This window comes from Paralichthys olivaceus, chromosome 21 (genome assembly GCF_024713975.1).
Source record: "Paralichthys olivaceus isolate ysfri-2021 chromosome 21, ASM2471397v2, whole genome shotgun sequence".
Classification (NCBI taxonomy): domain Eukaryota; kingdom Metazoa; phylum Chordata; class Actinopteri; order Pleuronectiformes; family Paralichthyidae; genus Paralichthys; species Paralichthys olivaceus.
This window is the reverse complement of record NC_091113.1, coordinates 7,187,344-7,208,931: the sequence shown is the minus strand read 5'-3', so window position 1 is coordinate 7,208,931 and position 21,588 is coordinate 7,187,344. Positions and strand designations below refer to the sequence as shown.

Below are 21,588 nucleotides of genomic sequence, written 5' to 3'. Positions count from 1 at the left end.
AGGAGGCCAGCCTGCTGCAGCGGGCACGCAGCCTGCCGGTGAAATACAGATACCACCCCGGTCACTCCAATAACGGCGCACTCAGTCACAGGCACCGTAAGGGCTAGCTCCGCCACCCCCACCCCCCCACCCCCCCTCGGCGTGTTTGGCAGGCCTGCGCTCGAACAACGGCACAACGAAGCATGTGCTCGCCAGGCTGGAGTGGTTGCATGTGTAGCATTCCTTACTAATGACCCAGTGTGTGCAGCTGTCAGCTGTGAAACATTAAATATTGAACAGGCCGAGGAAGATGTGAAGGGCCAGCGTGTTGGAGCGTCCCTCCCCGCTCCCCCCCCGCCCTGTACTTCAACATGTTTCATTCTGGTGTCACTGTCACACATGTTAACAGTGCTCGAACTCCTGCGTTCATCTGCAGAGGAGCACGATCTTTAAGACGATTCATTTACTCTAATGAAAGCTTCTTGAGTTTTTAAAACACTTGACAGCTTGATGATCATTTAAAGAAGCTCAAGTGTATTTTCCATGATCTGTGTCAAACTACTCACAGTTTAAATGATGGCTGTTAAAACGCTATTAGCGAACAACACTTTTCCTGCTGCTTGTGTTGATTTTACCGCTGACGACTGCAGATTTGTTTTTCCTCGACTCTGATATTAGCTTGTGAAAATATTTGCCTGATTACTTAACTCCAGGGTAAAACTTGTAATCCGTTTCCTTTGAAGAGCTCGGTGCCGTTTTGTGTAGTGATAAAGACGATGTCCGAGGGGCATCTCGGCTGTTCATAAATCACTCCGGCACAAGGACCAAACTAATTATATGAGCCAAGGGCGTCACTCCTCAAATGAAGAAAGACCAAGAACCCAGACTGGATTCAGTTTCGGTATAAAAGAGCCTTATTTATGATGTTGGATGCTTGATATCTGTAGGTTATTACTTAAATTAAATGAGATTGTGGGTGATTAGCATGGCCGATAGAGAAATCGATCTAAATCTAGTTCTGAAGAAAGTTGTTCTAACCAGGGATTTAAAAGTTGAGGCACTAAATTATCTGAATCATATAAATTGCAGATTACAGTAATTCTCTAGCAGATTAAGATCTGGCATGATGGTGGCACAACTGCATGTTGCATCCTCATACACAACCATGCAAATGATGCTAACGTATCCTGTTATCATCATGCAAACTTTGCGTTGCACATGAGTTGAAGTCTCATGTCCGCTCCATCTTGTTCACCCAACCTCACTTCCCACTCGTGTCGTGTTGTCTCTTTAAATTCACTAAACTCACGTCGTGCTGTGTCGCTCTTTTGCTGTTATGATATGTGGATTGTGCGTTGCCTCTGGTAATTCCCTCCCTCATACCGATGCCTTTCGTTGCAGCGGAAGAGGACCAACTGTCGGCGCTGTCGCCCAAAAAAAAGCAACGAAATGGAGGCATGAGGAACTCTCCGAACTCCTCGCCAAAGATAATGAGGTAGGATATCACTGATGACATGTCTGCTGCGTCTGGTTGGATGATTTGTTCATACACAGTGTATTCATGTTCATATTTAGTTCAACACATCATTGACAAGTTTGTTATTTACCTGTAAAAAGTCCATCGCAACATAAATATGCTCAACTTGTCCAAATTGTCCAAAAGTGGGGCTAAAATAAAACGGTAAAACTCAATCTGGTGCTGCCATTTTGCGATTTTGACGTAATTTGGAGCCAGTTAATGTGCAGTAGGGATCGTGGTGTGAAGTCATGGTATTGAGGTCCCACACATGCTATCGCTTCACCAATCGCAAGTCGGTTGCAGCTGTCAATGATGACGTTTCACCCCATTTTTACATCATCAAATAACTGATTAAAACCAAACTTATCGGGAAAATTTGCTTGAACGTACATCAGTAGGACAAGAACTACATGAAATGAAAGAAACCATCTTCACATGTAGAAAAAGGATTTGACTTTTGTGGAACAGTCAAGTCATTCACTTTTATATAGTTACAGTTATCACCTTATAAAGCAGTGACGATGAATGCGTTCACAAAAAGTGTCTTATATAGTCGACATAGCTGCTAAATGTGTCACTGTGTGGCATTAGTTGCTGTGCAGGTAGTGTACTGTTGTAGAACAATAAAGTTGTGAGTCATAAAACCAAATTAATGAGTTCAAAGATGCTAAAATGCTACGTGTAGTTGTGGGTAACTGCAGAGTCTGACGCTGGTGATAATTCTCTGTGGGCTCGTCCTTAGAAGCAGCACCACTCACACATAATGACCTGATCCCTCCTTTATACAGAAATATTGATTTGTGAGTTTTTGAGGAGCCTTTTCTTAACTGTTTTTTTATTAAAAATCAAATATTAGTGGACATATCTTCATATTTTTTTACTCTCTCAAATATTAATATCAAGCTCTAAACTTTACTATATATATATAATGGAAAACATCTTATCAAAACATTTTCAGTGCCCCTGTTTTCTCGGAAAACATGTCAGACTTGCAGAGGGGCTCCATGCCACGAGGTTTCATGTGACACCCGCAGACTGCAGCTCTTAAACAGGCCTGGCACTAATGACAGCCAGGCAGTCAGAGGAGCTCTAAAGGAGAGATAGCCCAAGGCTATTCATCTATTGTTGGATCCCTCTGAGCGCTTTTCAGCACGTAAGGCCACGGATGATAAGTATCATTGCAATGAAAGGTGAATTCAAATGCTACCTTGCTTTTATCTTGTCCTGTAAAATTAAACCCGCGCTTATTGATTTTGACTGGAGATAACAATGTTATTCAACCAGAGGCCATTAGACGGATGATAATAGAAGGAGTCACTGTCATTACGTGCCATGTTGTGAAGACGGCAGGCAACAGGGAAGTCCTGGAACGTGATGCAAAGCCAACAAAGTGGAATCATATGGATGAAATTGAATTAAAATTTGACTTTATATTCCCCACAGATCAACAATGTGCAGTAGTTATTAAAATTACTTCATATTATATCTAAAAGGAGCGTTTATGTGCATAATTTACCATTTTCCTTTTGATCCATGGCCTCTGTTTGTTCAGGTGGGCGTTCGCTCTTGTTTGATTTGGTTCAAAATGGTGTCAAAGTTGAATCGCTCCAGGTCGTTTCCAAACTCTAGGGATTCAATACCCAGTTTCTCCAGAGCTATCGCCATCAGCTAAATATCAACCCAACAAAAAACAATCCATCTACTTGCCATGCTAATTCACGGAACCATACAGGTGGATGTGTTGTTTCGAGCAGCGCGTCTGCTGCCTACACGCCGGAGAGGGATTCGCTGCGGTAGCCTAAGGGATACTTCATTGCAACAAGCAGAGAAAAAAACATCTGGGTGTATAGTATATCAAATGTGTTTTTACAGGACCTGCGGCCTCAAGGCCTTTGTAAATAAGTAATGATCAACAGATTGGCTGTGGGTTTTGAAGATCAAGCCTTTGTCAGTTTACATGTGGGGAAGGATTTTCAGACTTTGCCTGCTTGTGTTACACTGAGCCAGTGCAGTGATGCTGAAATAGAAAATCTACATATTCTGCATGTCTACTTTATGTCTCTCTCCGCTGTCATTACGCTCCTCCAGAAGACACCTAGCCTTATGTTTCGCGCTTGATACGTGTCATTTAGCGACTAAAGCAGAGGCATTATGGTGCTGAGCATTTAGAATGTTTAGATGAGCGCTTACTGAGATGACAGTCACCTCGCCTCTGCTCCGTGTAATGAAACAAACCGCACAAAAGGAGGAAGTGTTCAGCCGCGGAAGCCGAACTGTCTCCTGTTTCCACACGTATCAGCAAACTAACACGCTACGTCTGGAACTTAGCGACGACGACTTCACTGAAATTAACACCATTTCCACAGGCTCCTTGATGGGTCATAAGACACATCTAATTGTGGGATGTCACAACACGTTTGGTCACATCGGGCCACACTGTGACACACACGTCATGTCTGCTGCAGCACCGCTGAGGCAATTGGCAGTGCAGGATAGTGACAGGCCGTCATGGCTGACAGTGAGCGATAGCTATCCTGGCAGAGCGCTGCCTCACCAGTCATCTCCACAAGGACAAACCGAAGTGACAGCGGCTCCACTGAGTGAGTGCTGAAACATTTGACTTCTGATGAAATATTTAGCTGAGGTGTAAAACAACTAAATGTGTTCGGTCTTAGATTCAAGTAGAGACTGAAGATATAGAATTAATAGATTCGTCTACTAATCAACATCCTGATTCATTAAACAGGAATTGCAAACATTTGTTGGATCTTTTCAAATGAGAGTTTTTTTATTTGGTTTTTATATCATTGTAAACGAAAACTGTTAAAGTCACAAGACATTTAGTGACTCATTATTTATTTGATGGTACAGTGAAGGAGAGACAGGAGGGGAGTCATACTAGTCATACAGCTCATGGTGAATGCGCCCATGTGCTGTGCACCCAAACCATTCCGCCCTCTGGTCGCCCCGTTATTAAACAGTTTTTGCTACATGGTATAGATCCTGGAGCTGGAGCCAATCCCAGCTGACACTGGGCGAGAGTCGGGACACACCCTGGACAGGTCGGCAGTCCATTGCTTGGTTAACACATAAAGAAGAACAAATGCAGCCATCAGTTGTAATATAACAATCCTACTACATGATTATACACATTTGTTACTGAAGCAATGTGCAGAAGAGACCTGGAGTTTCAGTGCGTTGAACTTTTACGAGGTGATATATTTAATCCCACTTCTGCATCGTACACTTGAGTTCTCGAGTTTTGTACTTCTAAAATATAATGTTTACATACTTTCAACCACAGAGTTCAATTTGCACACACCGTGTCCCTTTGAATTAAAATTGCTTTGACAAATTTGAGCCTGAGAGGTTGAAAGTGGCAGAAAATACATTTTCCTCTCCAACTACGTCTATCCTTGAAAGTACATCCAGGTCTTGCCTAGGGGTATATAAGCCCAAAGGCGGGCTTTTTTGGCTTCAGTCTCTCGGAGCCTGAGGGATGGTAGTTTCAGCTGACACTTTCATGCATACTTAACGTGCTACTTAAGGTAGCATTCTTTTAAAGTACTCACACGGATTAAAGAGATGCTCCTCTTATGTGGAGAGGACGTGAAGTATTTAAAAGGTTTCAGACAGAGACAGAAGGCTGCTGTCTGTGTTTTCAGGAGATAACATCTTCAGCTGTGATCTCAATCTGACAAAGTTGATTTAGTGCGAGGGGAATTGTGTTGGGCAGCGTGCGGCTCAGTAGATACCACTGTGGCTGGTCGTGTTTGACCGCATTGGCTGGTTATTGTGATTTTGACTTTTTATGTTTCCCCTTTTGTCTGTGTGGGTTTCACACAATTCAGAAACATTCATCAGTCAGAAAAACAATATGATCAGGCATTGATTTCCACTGGAATTCTGTTGTGATTGTATGATCATTTTTTTTATTTTCATCTGTTTGTTTGGATTACTCAAAAAATGACTAAAAGATTTCTACAAAACTTGGTGGAAGGATGCAGTATAGCATAAAAAATACATTCTGGTCAGATCAAGGGGCGGATCCAAGAATTATTTTTTACTTTCTTTAACATTGCAGGACAGGTCGTTATTCAGCAATTTAGTTGATGTCCCAGAGAACAGTTCATGGATGTTGATGCAATTAATCTGCAATGTTTATGGGGACTGATAATAATTTTTGGGCAAAATTTGTGTCACGATTTCATGATTCCAAGCAAATTGTAATTTAATTTTATATGAAATATGATGTTTTATATGATATATCATACGCATGTTCTAATTAATTGACTTTAGTTATATAGGCCAGCCCTAATTCCCTGTAGGTGTGCAAAGTAACGTGTGTGTCTTTGTGCAGTATGTGTGTGTTAGCAGTATGATAGACTAAAGTGTTTAACATATGTTTCACCTCTGTCATAATGCATGCTGGAAAATGCATTGAAGTGTTTACATTATAACCACAGGACTTAAACACTGTAAAACAGCACAGACGTATTTTTTGGGGCTAAAGCTTCGTAAATTTAAAGCAATAAAATAAAGATTTATTGTGTTTTGTCAGCAGATATTTGTAAATGTCACAGTTGGAAAAGCATTAATTCACTTCATAATTTAGACCTGTGATTTTCCTGCTGTCACATGTCAAAATATCCCCTTTTAATCAGAAATGTTGATTTCAGACAATAAACCAAGCATCTGATGTTAGATATGAACTTAAGATGCATTCATTCTGTAAGGAAGAAGATATTTGATATAAAATACAAAATTTATACTAAATATAATGAATATGTTTTAGGGTTTGAAATTCAAATGTTGTATCATAAGAAGTTGGAACTCAAACTACGGTGTGGCTCTGACCTGAACAAGCCTGATACAACCGCAGGTACTCATGCCCGGAGGCCACTTTAGTGGTCAGTGTTGGCGCTCACCGCTCAGTGAAATTAGTTGATGTAGTTCTGATGCTCCGTTTAAAAATTAATACCCTTCACTTTGGAAAGCAAATATGATTGGGCAAATTGCTGAAATATTTAAAGTCTGGTCTGTTAAAGCTTTTACGGCGCGGCACACTAAGTCAGAAGCTGTATGCAGTAAGGGGGCGTAATTGCATCTCCGTGCTCATGCCAGTCAGCGCAGTGTGTTGCTGCCATCTTCTTCCGCCTGGCTGCCGCCGCTGATGTCGCTCTGCTTGATGACATGGCAGCGTTGTTGGCATTTGTGCAGATGGCCTCTGACAGGAGAACGGAGAGGAGAAGGGGAAAAAGGCTCCTTTTTTTTTAATATGACTCATTTCTTTTAAGATTCCTGAAATTTGATGGTGTATCAATTAATGTTTTTGACATTTCAAAAGTTTAAAATATTATTTTTTGATTTATTCATTAGTATTCATCTGAATTCATTGTGTTGAATCTTCTCACTCATTTGTCATCACTTGTTATCTAGAGTTTTCTGACAAATCACCTCTTGTAATTCTGCCAGCAAACAGTTGCAGGGTTATCTTTTTCTATTTTGGCTTCATTAGTCAAATCCCCCAAGCGAGTTCATTTTAATCCAGCGTCTTGATGACATTCTTTCATTGCCTCCCTCTTGTCTTTTGTTTGATTAGACATGACCCACTTGTCGTCCCTGGGAACGAGCAGATTGAGAGCATGGACGAGAACATAAAGAAATACGACTCGACGGGGATGTTTCACTGGTGCCAGTCCAAAGACATCGAGAAGGTCATCTTGGTGGGTTCTGCTCCTTTATGCGGCACACGTCGTTTTTTCCCTGACACTCTTCTGCCCGGTGACAGATGTGTCATGTCAAAAAGCACCATCAGAGGTCGACAGGGCACTTAAACACTCTAATGAGGTGTTTGACTTGTCATTTGCTATACGGAGGACCTGCACATAGAACATGTCTTGCACTGATACACATTCCATTATTCAAATGACTCTTATAGTCATAAACAGCTTTGTATATTTAACTGGGTGAGCAGTAGGTAAAAGAGAAGAAAATATGTTTACATCTGTGTCAAAAGACAGTTTTCAGTTATAAACATCTCTTCTTTATCCCTTGTTCTTTGTTTCCCTCTCAGACCCGGAGCGAGGCGGCCATGACAGTTCTGAGTGGTCACGTGGTTGTGTGCATTTTTGGAGATGTGAAATCAGCCTTGATCGGTCTCAGAAACTTTGTCATGCCCCTGAGAGCGAGCAACTTTCACTACCACGAGCTGAAGCACATTGTGTTTGTCGGCTCCCTCGAGTATCTGAAGCGCGAGTGGGAGACCCTTCACAACTTCCCCAAACTTTCCATTCTGCCCGTGAGTGAAGCAAATCGCACATTTGAAACATTTATCTGTAGAACTGCAACAGATTTGCCAAAACGAATGATCATGTTTCTTAAATTACTTCATATAAAACTCTAACTGTGGGATGATATTTAAAGGGGTTTCTTCCCTAGGTCAAAGTGACTTGAAGCACTAAACAGGACAACTTTACAATGTTAAAAAACAACAACATGATCTTTACCTAGAATAACCTAATCAATACAATAAGTGGAGAATAGACAGGAAGCAGCTTATCAGTTAAGTTTTGTGATTTTTTTTTTTGCAAAAACACCCCACACAAACACCTCTGTCTGATTTTTGTTCAGCTCAAGGTTCAGGTATCAGCCTACCGTCCTCAAGGACATTTCTGACAAATGAAATCTGCTGCATGTTATAATAGTTTATCGGGGAGCAGGTTGAAATAAGTCTCAAGGATGAGAACGCTGAAATGTAAGATTTACGTTTACCTACGTCTTCATTACCATCGCTGAGATAACAAACTCTCTCCTCCTCCTCTCAAAGGGCACACCGTTGAGTCGGGCAGATCTGAGGGCTGTCAACATCAACCTCTGTGACATGTGTGTCATCCTGTCAGCCAATCAGAACAATATTGACGATGCATCACTGCAGGACAAAGAATGCATCTTGGCATCACTCAACATCAAATCCATGCTGTTTGACGACAGCATCGGGGTCTTGCAGGCTAATTCCCAAGGTAAGGAGTGCCCTATCATAGTTCACTGCACTGCCTATGAGGGACAGGGCGCTGGCACAGAGAATATCCCTCACTGGGTGCTGCCTCGCTGACCCCATGTCTCTGCATTTGACAGTAAACCCAAGTGACTATTCCTCAGGTTACTATAACAACTGCTTTCTTCAAAAACGTAATTGGTGGCAACAACCGCCGCGTCGGCACAACAGCCTCACCTGGCTCACACGTTTTATTTTGCAAGATGTGGGACTGCTAAAATAACTGTGTATAATTTATGAATATTGCACATTACAGCTTTCAAACCAGTGAGCGACGCAATCAGTCAGGGTGAGATGGCCCTTCAATAATGGTCATTGAGAGAAATGCTTTTAGAAACCTTTTGACCTGAGGAGAGGGAAAAAAATTCCCTGCCAATTTCATTATTCCTCTAATACATGTATGACCTCGCATTTGCCTGAGTCAGCAGTAAGTGATGGATGTCAAAACAGGGCCCATGTATAATACATACAGCATCATTGATTTAATGTGCTTACTTGTCAGTCTGAGGAAAGCAAGGAATGTCAAGTCAATCTGAATTCAATCTTGCGTCAGTTCTTTTCTATTTCATGGCTCCGCGCTGTACATGCGTTTCTCTGTGTGTGCGTGTTTGTGTAAAAGGTTTCCGTCTCCGTGCACACACAGTCTGAGGGAAACAAAATGAGCAGTATGTCACATCTATTATATATAGACTAATATTGGCCCTTGTCAAGAGTGCGGTAACATCGCACTCAGCAACTTAATGCCTTACTAGTGGCCGGGAATGGATGAAATAGCCCCAGTGTATTAGTTCTGCTGATATGCCTGTTTGTAACTCCTGATGAAGTATTGAATATTGCATTAACAGATGTGCTTTGTGTCATGCGTGTGTGTCCTTTTAGGCTTCACACCACCGGGGATGGATAGATCGTCTCCTGAAAACAGCCCCGTCCATGGATTAGTGAGGCAGACGTCTGTCACCACAGGAGCAAATATTCCCATCATAACAGAACTAGGTACGATCGATGCTGTTCAGCTGTGTCACATGATTGATATGCTTACTTGTTTTTTGTAGTTAAAAAGTTGTAAATAGATGCAAAAACACAATTTCTGCAATTACAGGCTGTCAACGCATGATTAACACTAAAAGTTGAGATTTTGTTGGTTTTGTTTTACTCCAGTAACTGTTTCTCCTCAACACTTGTCTAGCACCATTAGCAAAACCAGGCAAAAAAGTGCCAGTGATTTCATTCAGTCAGGATAAAAGCAGTGGGACCAACATACAAATGATAACTGAGCTGGGTAAGAAGTGCCTCTGTCCTGTGCTGCAGTGTTGTAACTGCCGCTGCCTCCATATCAGCTTTTTCTTTTGATTTCTCTCACTGCACAAGAGGCTCAGTCCATCCCCATAGCATCACTTTGAGCACATTTTACCCTTGGTTCTGGTTGAAATTGCCTGTCTTGTTTTGGCCCCTTATCTCAAAGCAAAATTGTTCCCTTTTATTTTTCCAAGAATTACAAGGCCTTTGATCCCTCTGAAGTCCTTGTGGCAGTTTTCATAGCATCTTCTGTCGGATCACATTCTCCGGCCCTTCTTTCATCTCAGCCCTGTCGACATGACTGACATTTATTTCTGTCCTCACAGAAGTAGTGCTTCTCAAAACTAAATTTTACAACATTACTTTTTTCCAGCTACTACATCTGTTTTTTTGTGCTCAAAGACATCTTCAAAGAATGTTCTTGGGCAATAAGATGCTTTCATTTGTTTCGACATGCAAGTTCAAGTAATTGGAAGTGCTGTCTTGGATTTGCAAGACAAACACTGGTTTATTGGTGTTTCTGATATTGACTTTGAATCGAGGCCCGGGGCTTTCACAATATGCATGGTGTTATGATTGTGCATGAATCTCCTGGATATGGAATGTAGCTGTGGCGTGTGTGCCACAAGCTCAAACAAGATGATCAGACTGTTTTATTTCACTTGATTGAAAAGAAAATGCAATCTTCCCCAAATTCAGAACAAAAAAAAAGGAGAATTGGTCAAAAACAGATTTGTAATACAGTCCATATCTGCAGCTTCTGACTGTTGTGCACAACCACTGTACTCTGGTGTCTTTTCTCTCCACATCAACTCAAGTATTTGCCTGATTTATGCTTAAGCACACAATCCATGCTTCTCCAATCAAACCCACGAGACATGGTTTTATTTTGGAGAAAACGAACAAGCAGAATTTAAATAATGACCTCATTTTATTTTTACACATAGTGAATGACTCAAATGTTCAGTTCCTGGACCAAGATGATGACGACGACCCAGACACGGAGTTATACCTCACTCAGCCATTTGCCTGTGGGACAGCGTTTGCAGTCAGTGTGCTGGATTCCTTGATGAGCGCTGTAAGTCAGAATCAATGCATCTCACAGACAAATGTGTCGCGAGGAAGAGATTATGATAGAGGTTTTGTGCTGTGACATATCATATCTGTCAGAGATCTGAAATATGCACAGAAATCTTGTGTTATGATATCAGGCCAGGAAGCAGTCTGCCCCTCCCCTTCCCACAAAAAGAAAAAAAGTGAAGGTGCACTCTGCTCCCATTAAAACAAAAGGTGACAGGACTGGAACTTGTTCTAGGTATGATGGCTTCATTTGTCTGCCTTTCAGTTTGAGTGAGGTTCGAACAAAGCTGCCTTCAAGTGTGCTCCAGTGTAGACAAAGGTAATGCTACCTAATGGACAGCCCTCATCCATCATCTTAGTCAATAGTGCTGTCAGCAGCCAAGGGAGATGTCACTGTGCCGTACAAGCAGGGGGAGGCGGGAGACTGCGGAGCAAAGGAAAGAGCAGACATGTGCCCTTGTTAGAATTAACAAAGCAATTAAAAAACTAACTACACTGAGAAAAGTAGCTTAACATGCTGTAAAGCTGGATATAAAAATGCCTGGACAGCACAAATGTGTTCATGGACTTTCTGTGTCTCTCTGTGATGAGATTGAGAGTAACCTGCAGTAATTGGATTCTCCTGTCTTTTCACTGGGTGTACAGAGCAATGTGACATGACAGAGAAGAGTTAGATAGCACCATTTGTCCTGGCCGGCACTTTGAGGTGGTTCAGTTGTGACTTTTGTGGCGGTTGCTTAAGGATTCACATCCCCTCTACCTTCATCCTTTCAGACATACTTCAATGATAATATCCTCACCTTGATCCGGACGCTGGTAACAGGCGGGGCAACCCCGGAGCTGGAGGGGCTGCTGGCAGAGGAGAATGCGCTACGTGGTGGCTACAGCACGCCACAGACCCTGGCGAACAGGGACAGGTGTCGCGTGGCACAGCTGGCCTTGTACGACGGGCCCTTTGCTGACCTGGGGGTAAGTGACTGTTCTTGTCACCCAGGGGCTAAGCACATCTTTGTCGGCTTGCATTGTGGGAGATGACTTTAGAGAAGGGATTCAGAGAAACGGGGGCAGCTGTGAATCCGAGTTCAAGAAGAAGGGATTTCACGTCAGAAAATAGGTGAAATAGGAGAATATCTAAAATGAAGAGCTTTATTACAATCCATGCATCAGCACGAGTAGATTCAATGCATAATAACAAAATAATGGATAATCAAAATTCAATTCTACCAGATTATTGTCTGTCTGTTAGACTAAGTTATCTTCAATCTAATATTCAGTCTTTTAGTCTATTTGAATGGAGAAAACTCTTCGTATGGTGTCAGGTATCATTGTATTTACCACACTGGACCTAGACAAGAGAAGGAAAGGAAAATAGTTGTTTAGGGAGATGAGGGAGAACATTTTTGTCAAGTATGGTCAAGGTAAATGGATAAAACCATCACCAAGTAGCTGCACATACTATTAAGAAATCTAAGGTCCGTGGGATCGTAGCCAACGGCCCTGGATGAGATTAATTGCTAATTGAACAGAAGGATGGTTCAGATGACGGATACAGAATCAAGGAAAACTTAAAAACAAATTTAAACTGAAAGAGAAGCACTAAAAAAGCCAGACTCAAGATTGCTGTTTTCTTGTATCTAGACAAACCACAATGTTTGTGGGAGAACGCTCCACTGTCAGATCAAACAAAGTAAGAGCTTTTTGTGGGTAGCAACAGTGTTCACAGAAGAAAAGAAAACCATCCACAAAGTAAAACATGTAGGAGGATTTTTAATGTCCATGTAAATCAGTATTAAGTGGGACTTTTGTTGAAATACAGATTGTGAACTACACTGGGTTTTTGTTCTTGTCTTGCAGGATGGAGGTTGTTATGGCGACCTGTTTTGTAAAGCCCTGAAAACATACAACATGCTGTGTTTTGGCATCTATCGGTTACGAGACGCACATTTAAACCTAAACAGCCAATGCACCAAACGGTGAGTATAACGGACCTGCTGTGTCCTCACTCAGAACTGGGACCCATGAAAAAATAGGCTTTGTCATAAAAAATCACTTCTACCTCCACTATATTTAGAGCTGGCCTCCCATCTGCTCCCTCTCTCCTCTAGGTATGTCATTACCAATCCACCATATGCGTTTGAGCTGGTGTCCTCAGACCTGATATTCTGCCTGATGCAGTTTGACCACAACGCCGGCCAGTCTCGAACCAACCTCTCCCACTCGTCCCATTCATCCCATTCCTCCAGCAAAAAGAGCTCCTCCGTCCACTCGATCCCTACCATCAACCGCACCAACCGCGCCAAAAGCAGGGACCAACGGGACAAACAAAAGTATGTGCCCCTCTAAAGCTCTCTGACTCTCTGACTCCGTGACCAGTGCCTGTCAACCGTGTTGTCCTGTGCACCCTTTTGCAAGGTCCAGCCAATGTGTGTATGTTTGTCTGTGTGTTTCTTTTATGTCTTAGTTTGCATTTAATGACACCGTACAGTACAGAACAGCTGTCCCTTGGGCAGGACCGTTTCTAGTCATAAGGTAAGCAAAGGGATTTTAGTCTTTCCTACGCACTGAGGCTTTTCTTCTTAGTTTCCGTCTATCTGTTTTTACTGTGGTTGTGAATTTTCCATTCTTGTACATTTTTACAGTAAACTTTTATCGGGGGTTGTGAATAATTCCATAACAGAGGTAACAGAATTCTTCTTTATCATCACCATTTTCAATATGGGAAAATGTTTTAAACCCACCAAAAATGTCTCTTCTGTTTAAGACAAAATGTCAGGATCAACACTTTGAGAAAAGGTTTACAATCCTGGTTTTACTTTAAATTAATATTTATGGATATTCACATTCACCTAGTCCACTGTCTTTATTTGCATTATTTCCAATTAAATTTTCATTCCTGACTTCACTGCAGTGCTTTAACCTGAGCACGGGACCAGCTCTAACAAGAGAAGGAAACTCTTCTAGTCTAAGATACCCAAAATAAAGTATATTTATATGGACCAACACTATAGAACACTATTGGAACTGACAAATATGTCAAACCCTTTACTTGTACTTACTTGTACTCTCACCTCTGTTATAATAGTTGTGGGGTCTCTCCACTTTAAAGCATTGCTGTAAACGTAGTTTTGCTTTGTTGAAACATGTTTGTGCCGTTTGAACCTTAATTGCACTTGAACTGTACTTTACTTAACATGTCTTAAGAAAAAAATGTTTGTGTCTATGAACGACTGGACATCATGTGCTCTTTATGCCTTTTGAACTTTTGAATGCTCTACTTTCTCTTAAATGCTATATCAAGATATTTGCAAGCAGAATATATTGCAGTCATAAATAAAGCCACCAAAATTACATTGTGTTCACATGTGAATGTCACATCTCAATGTTATTTTATATATATTTACCTCTTTTTTAGGAGACTGTAGTGAATGTATGACTACCTAAGGACATGGTTATTCTTATTTCGCAAATTACGTGATTACATTTTGATTAGATCCTCAAATACTGATACTAAGTGGCTGTAAATGATTTTACATTCTGCTACAAACTGCTCCAGTGTGAGCTGAAGATCTCGGTCAGTAAAACAAACAGAACAACATCATCTGCATAAAGGCGGAGATTCAGTCCACAAGTCACTGGACGGACGACACTTCTCAGTGGCACCTATAGATTCTTTTCATGAGAACAACAAAAAAAAAATTCAGTTTAGCTTAAAGCAGATCACCTTTGACTCACTGCTGAAAATATTCACAGCTCTCTCAGAGCCTCGTCATTGTATCACCAAATTCCTCTCACACCAGTATTTGTGTTCCTGGAACCGTAGAACTTTCAACCCTGTTGAGCTTATTTTTTGAATCAGGAATCTCCTGAGACAACTGAGCCTAAAACGCCTCCTTCAACACGTTGACTTTCATCACTACTGGTGCACGACAGTGGGCTCTGATAATATAGTAATCTTTCGTCTGCTTAGACACTGTTGAAAGAAACTTCAGACAGATATTCCCGGTTCACCATCACTTTGCAAGTGCATTTAGCAGACCTGTCTAGCAGTCTCCCACCTACAATTACTAAAACCCTGATGCTTTGACATGTTTTGTTATAAAAAGTCCAGCACAGAGGGTTTTAGGCAGGCATTTCCAGCTAATAACACCTTCTATGTCCCCAGGCAAAAAGACGTGGCTCCCTTTGTAGGACCCAAACTGTTGTTTTTCGCAGAGGTACAGATCCACTAAGAACAATCTGAGCCCTCGTCTTTGCAGAATGCAGTTCTATAAAGGCAACCGTCTAATTTTCGAGGACAACTCCAACACAGCAGCGCTCAGCCAGTAGTTCCTAAACTCACATTTTAAGATGGACAACTCCAGAAAGTCGAGCCCCAAGGAGCAAGACATGTTAACTATGGTTGGCAATACAACTACATGATGAATTTAAATTACCCTAATTGTAATATCGTACAAAAGGTGTTAGTAACAGTGTTAATGACCATTTCTGTCCATCATTGTGTGTACTTCAATTATAAATATTCTCTATTATTAGCCCGTTAAAAGGATTTTTCTGGACTGGCAGAGGTATGAATTCTCCAAGTACCTTCTAATATAATATACGATTGTTTCTCTGAGAAAATATTTACCCTCAAATATTCTTTGTTCATTCAAAAACACAAATGAGCACGTGCTGCATTTTCACAGCTGCTGAATGAACACGACAAGCTTGTTATGGTTAGTAATATGTACTAAAATAAAACAAGTTCAGCTGCTCAAACTAACCCACACTGCACGTTTTTATAAAAATGCATTGACAATATGTTTGACATGGAGTCACTGATCCCTTTAACATTATGTAACACATTTAGTGTGTTAGCTCCATGCTGCTAATTAGGGTTCTGTATTACATCAGAAACATGGACAACATCATCCCCTGATTGTTTTGGCTGTAGGCATGGATTCAATATGGCTGCTTGACACATGCTACAGTGGCTCGAGGCATAGCGATAGCGCTTAAAATTTTTCTGACATGATCATGCTCTGTTTTCTTAAATTTTTTTTGAGTTGTTTGGTCACCCCCCCGCTGTTTAACCTACTCTCCATCCACATGTAATCAGCGCATCTGTTTTCCACTTTCTGTCATTAATGGTCATGTAAGTATTTCCCATCTAGCTTACATTTAGTGTACTACTTTCTTTTTCCAAAGTGCAACAAGGATGAATAGAGTGGGCCAAGGTATGGACGTGAATGATTACGCATGATGTTAAATAATGCATTGAACAGAGTCGTGTCCTCGCTGACATTTTGCCCTCTGAATGAAAGCCAAGTAGTTCGGTGTTTCCAAGTGACTGCATCGGGAGCGCATGGTTCTGACCTATGCAGTACATCTCACTGTGGGTTTTGACTGTGATTGCAAGTGAATGGTTTGATGCTACTTCACTTTATTCTGTATCAAATCATGTTTGATGTTTTATTATTGGCAACGTGTAGCTACGGGTATATGTGTTAATGTACAGCCTCAAGTCATGTTGATGAAAATGCATGACCATGGATATTGCCAAGCGGATGAATCACTGGCGATATACCACGCCAGAATTATTTCCTTCTGTAAGAAAAGAAAGTTGCATCAAGCCAAAAGCCTGAAGCCCCTCAAAGAGACAGAAAAACACCTAATGAATGAATTGTGAAATTAAAAGCATTAACTTCTAATTTAGTAAAGTGAAGTATGAAAACCTGCATGACCCAACAACACAGCATGCTTCAATGGCAGTATGGCATATTTGAAAAACAGAGGTGAAACTGGGACAGTGAGATGTTCAGTGATACTTACCTGCCACCAAAACTTCTTTTTCATATCATGTCAGAATTTCTTCAATCAGATTCAAACTATTTCCTTTAAAATGTACAATGTTCCACGTGCACTTAAACAAACTGGTGACGCTGCAGATGTATTTGACGTCCATGTTGCAATAATAGTCTGATGTCCCTCCTCTTTGTCTCAATGATTCTGGCTCTTTCTCAGAAAAGAGACGGTTCACAGATGAGCCGGAGAATACCCACCTGAGGACCATACAGATCAAGCCTGTGAATACGCTCACCGTCAACCAAGTCAGTCAGTATAAATCCACAAGCAGCTTGATCCCACCCATCAGAGAAGCGGAGGACGAGTGCTGAGCTCGGGACCCGCGCTGACACCTGGATGCATGTAGGTGTCAGACTTGGATTCAGGATCTCCTCTTACCTGCAAACATGAAGCATCAGTTGACATTAGATGACACGAGCAATCCAACTTTTTTCATTCACCTCTGCAGCAATTATTATTATTATTATTATTATTATTGTACAAACAGTCAAACATGAAATGTAGATACAGACAAACATAGAGAAGCATCACGACCCCTCAACTATTAGTTTGTGCAGCTGACAGTCGTGACCAGACTCCATGACTTTTTTTTTGTTCCATCTTGGGGAATGAGGGTCACTCGAAGAGATCGGCTGTAAAAAAATGGCTACAACTACTACAAGAGGTGACTATTATAATTATTGGATCAAAGTCTTTGCTTTTGTTAAAGTTGCCTTTGTAGCTGTCCATGAATAACAACTACCAAGACTCCACGTACTTCACCCGGTGTTGCAGAGTTTGTTCTGTACAGTATGTTTAAATGAGTATTTTACATCCAGCTGCATCCCCACCACGATGGCGGAGTCAGTGACTGAGTCTTCGCCATTTGGAGCTAATTCACAACATTTGTGACGGTTACGATCGGCCAGTGTCCATGTGTAAATGGCATTTGGCTTCAGCCTTATCTCTATCCATTTATATTTGTCTTATCTTTGCCTTTTCTTTTTTTTGAGTCATTTGTTATAAATGTTTTCATGTCACTGTTTGGTTGCAATGTCCAAAATCACAGAAATCTCACAGAGGACAGATTTTAGGTTGCACCAAGGTTTGGGAATAGGTTTTTATTTTTATTTATTTTTTGTTAATAGCCAAATATGATAGAGCTGTTTTGTTAAATACAACATAAATCGTACATAGTTTTAATACAAAAATAGTGTTTTTCCTTTACTTAAGACACCACACACAGCAAAGCCAAATACTATGATATAGCATGGCGCCATATTATGAGTCTTTAGGTGCGCTGACTGTGAAAGCCACATATCGCATGAAGTGGGCATCTTCAATTCCTCCTTTGGCCGTAAGCACTGCCTGACACAGGATTGTCTTGGAGGCCATTAAGTGCTTGTATGTACTCCATGACCAATCTTAATGCCACAATCAGACAAGTCCATGCTTTTTGTAGATACATAAAAAAAAACAGCTCTATCATTAAAAAAAGGGGTTTTGGCTATTTCTATGTTTTTTGTTCTGATTCTGTTGGTTTGGTGATCGATTACATATCTGATATATTTCCATAAAACAACAGTAAATACACGTCTGATCATTTGTTTCATGTCTTGTTTGAATAACAGACCATAGCTATATTGGCACTGTTGTCACTTTACGCAAGAATCAATTAAGGTGAAGTTCAAATTAAATTCATAAATAGATAAATAAAACTCAAGCAATCCATTACATCCTTAACCTATGATGTGTCACCGTTTATGCAAGGACTGGTGTTGAAAGTAAAAAAATGAGAGGTTGAGACATTTTTACTGGCACAGAGAGCGTCCACACCACAGGCGCCTCAGTGTCGGTAATGTGCCAGGCAGTGCTGAGGCCATTGGAGGATTCCTGAAGACCCACTGCTGCGAAAAGAGGCTTGTAGTTTAGCTGGATTCAAGCAAAATGTACTGTTTTTGCTGTGGGAATGAGAATTAAACGTTTCCTATTTGCTTCCTATCACAGACCATTCTACCAAAACACAGTCTTTGAATTTCTTAACATAAATGCTGTTATTCCCTGGAGATAAAAAATATATATATAAAAAAAAAATATTTTAAAAAGTCTTAAAACTATTTTTAAATGATCCATCATCAATAGCAGAGCCATGATTTTTATGTACTCTTTAAATCTATAAAGCTTAATGTAAAGTATTTCTTTCTAGTGTTTTTGTTGTTTGACAGATTTTCTTGTTTGCCAGTACCTGTGGGAGGTGGGGGGATGTTTGGCATTACAGTCTAGTTTGTATTCTTTTGTGATTATTCTTTTTTTTTTAGCACATTGACTTGTGGACACAATGACAGTGCTAAGTTGATATTTCTGACTATGTCAAAATACCTGATAAAGAATACAGTTTATTGTCTTGTACAAATAGGCTTGTACATAAATTGTACATGATTTCATTTTGTATTTTCACAAATTAAAAGCTGATGTATCGTGTTCTACAGCGTGTCGAGTTGTATTTTCTCACCTCCCTGACACGTGTCTATGAAAGAGCGACATGTGATGTCTTCCTCTGTGGTGACGACAGAAAGATCTCTCTGGTAACCAGACTGGTCATGTGACACGGGGACACCTCGTCACACCCTCAGGACAAAGGCTGATAAAAACACTCTCCACCTTCTCACCTTGGGGACGGAGAGGGCCCATCATGATGCTTGTTAACGATTTTACACACCATGGCGCTGTGGGAGGCCGTCAGCGTGCCAATAATATTTAGAGTCTAACACCTCACAGAGACGCCACTGATTTCCCTGATCCTCCTGTCAGCCCCTTGTGTCCCGTCTTCTTAATAAACAAACACATGTAGCTACCACACAAAAATAACTCAAACTACAGCACATCCAAGAAAAGCTCTGTATTCATTTTTTTTTTTTTTTGAGAATAAGATTAAATTGTCAGTACAACAGTTATTTAGCTCATTGTCTGAGTTTAATAAAACCAATGATTTTCTAGCTTAGTATTAAACTGGTGTTCAGAGAAAAAAACAAAACATGATATGAAATCCAATAATAGTGCAACTTGATACTGAATCTTGATTCTCAACCAAAGGGAAACAAAACCTGAACTAAATATCTCAAATCAAGGTGAAAAAAATGTTGAACTTGTTTCAAGCTAAATTTCTATCCTTCATTAGCTTAGTAAGATATTAGAGCTTGTTGCTCATATTTTAAAACTGGTTCTGATTATTTATGTGATCATTCACGGCAGATGATTAGGCTCATTTTATTTATTTATTATATTTTTTGACATTTTATTTCCTTTTCTTGTTTTTAAGAGCCTTTTCTTGTCTGTTAAATGGGAAAAATAAGAAAGTTAGTACTAGTGCCTGGATTTTTTTTTTCATTAAGATCAATGAATTATTCTTCAAGAAATAAAAGAAATACAAAAAAAAAACCTTTCTCGAATTTTTAAAGACTGAAAAAAATTGATCCAAACCAAAATGTATTGAGTTCTCTCCTGACCCTTATCCCATCCTCCCACCAAGTTTCCTGATAATCTATCCAGCAGTTTTTTTACACAATCCTGCTAAATGACAAACAAACACAACCTCCTTGGCGGAGCTTACAAGATATAAACTGTATAGATTCTATAAAATTAGCTGAATTACTCTTCTGACAGTTTGTTGTGAAGAAGTGAAATGTTCTTTGTTAATGTATGTTTAAAGACAGCCCTTGTCCAGCTGCACAGACTTGGCGGCTGATAATAGTTTCCATGACAATGCTGCACTCCAAGTGCATCAATGCCAGCCCGGATAAACAGTCATCCTTTACCAAAACAAGGGGGTCATTACGGCAGCTTGTCAAATCAATGTTGAGTGTGTCCTGGCTGATTAAGGCGTCCCCTCTCAGTCCTGACACAGTGTCAATACTGGCTGGCCTGTGGCGGCACACTCCCATGATTGGACTGAAATGCCTATCAGTCAGGCAGCTGAGCTGGACTAATGATTCCCTGTGCTGCCTATTAGAGGGACATGACAATTTAATCCTGTGGGCCAGGCAAGGAAAAAGTGACCTTGGTGCTTTATATCGAGGCTGAGGTAAATTGACAAGAGCAGATAAATCTTTACCTTGGGCTATTAACAGAATTAAAGAACAACAACAAAGGCAGAAGGTCCTTTCTTTTTTTGTTCTGTTTGCCCTGCTTCTCCAAACGCTGTTTTATAAAGACCCCTTAAATTTACACATAAGACATCACTGCATCTTTAACACTTCTGTAATTTAATTTTACAATTGACTGATCCAATGCTTAGAACAGTGAAATGCACCATAGGTTGATTTTTTCTTTACTCTGCCATCCAGTTTGAATATTGAAAGTGGATACTGCTTGAAGCTCAGGGGTTTTCAGATGTTCAAAGCCATCCCAGCATGGCCCTGGGGCAAGGTATATTGCCTTGGACATCTATCTTAAGGCTATGAGAACATTGTCTACATGGTTGGAAAAAGGCCATGTGTTTACACAGATGTTTCGAGCTTTTAGCACACAGATCTTCCTGTACCGAGCCGCACCACCATCTTTTGTGCCAAGGGCCATATACATTTTGCATTAGTTTACCCTTTGATACAGAAATAAAAGAGGGCAGGAGAGCTTGTAGACTTGCACGCAGCGTCTAAAGCAGCGAAAAGATTCTCGACACTGCCACTTGAATATTTCTCTCAAAAATGTCTGATTTAAATTCAGGAAAACTAACGAGTTCTTCACTGTAGCTCCATCTGTTCCTCTTTTTCTTAAAATAGTTGTTCTGGGGTGAACTGAAACATGGTGTGAAATATTGTGGCTCTCCACATTTCTT

General features: G+C 40.6%; 1 protein-coding gene across 25 annotated transcripts in view; it reads left to right on the top strand.

The window, feature by feature from the left end:
- Positions 1 to 19,235, top strand: part of LOC109626875 (calcium-activated potassium channel subunit alpha-1a-like) — a 72,033-nt gene extending 52,798 nt beyond the window's left edge. For 11 of the 25 annotated variants that reach the window (XM_069517820.1, XM_069517818.1, XM_069517811.1 and 8 more), the window contains 12 exons: positions 1,381 to 1,474; positions 7,101 to 7,224; positions 7,575 to 7,799; positions 8,328 to 8,520; positions 9,435 to 9,548; positions 9,742 to 9,834; positions 10,799 to 10,929; positions 11,706 to 11,900; positions 12,786 to 12,904; positions 13,037 to 13,258; positions 16,119 to 16,147; positions 16,935 to 19,235. In XM_069517820.1, the coding sequence (XP_069373921.1) occupies positions 1,381 to 1,474; positions 7,101 to 7,224; positions 7,575 to 7,799; positions 8,328 to 8,520; positions 9,435 to 9,548; positions 9,742 to 9,834; positions 10,799 to 10,929; positions 11,706 to 11,900; positions 12,786 to 12,904; positions 13,037 to 13,258; positions 16,119 to 16,147; positions 16,935 to 17,086 (1,691 nt within the window). In that variant the 3' untranslated portion in view covers positions 17,087 to 19,235. Of the gene's footprint in view, positions 1 to 1,380; positions 1,475 to 7,100; positions 7,225 to 7,574; positions 7,800 to 8,327; positions 8,521 to 9,434; positions 9,549 to 9,741; positions 9,835 to 10,798; positions 10,930 to 11,705; positions 11,901 to 12,785; positions 12,905 to 13,036; positions 13,259 to 13,392; positions 13,603 to 16,118; positions 16,148 to 16,934 lie in introns of those variants that run through there. The other 14 variants (XM_069517825.1, XM_069517816.1, XM_069517813.1 and 11 more) reach the window with 4 other exon arrangements.
- The last annotated feature ends 2,353 nt before the right edge of the window (positions 19,236 to 21,588 follow it).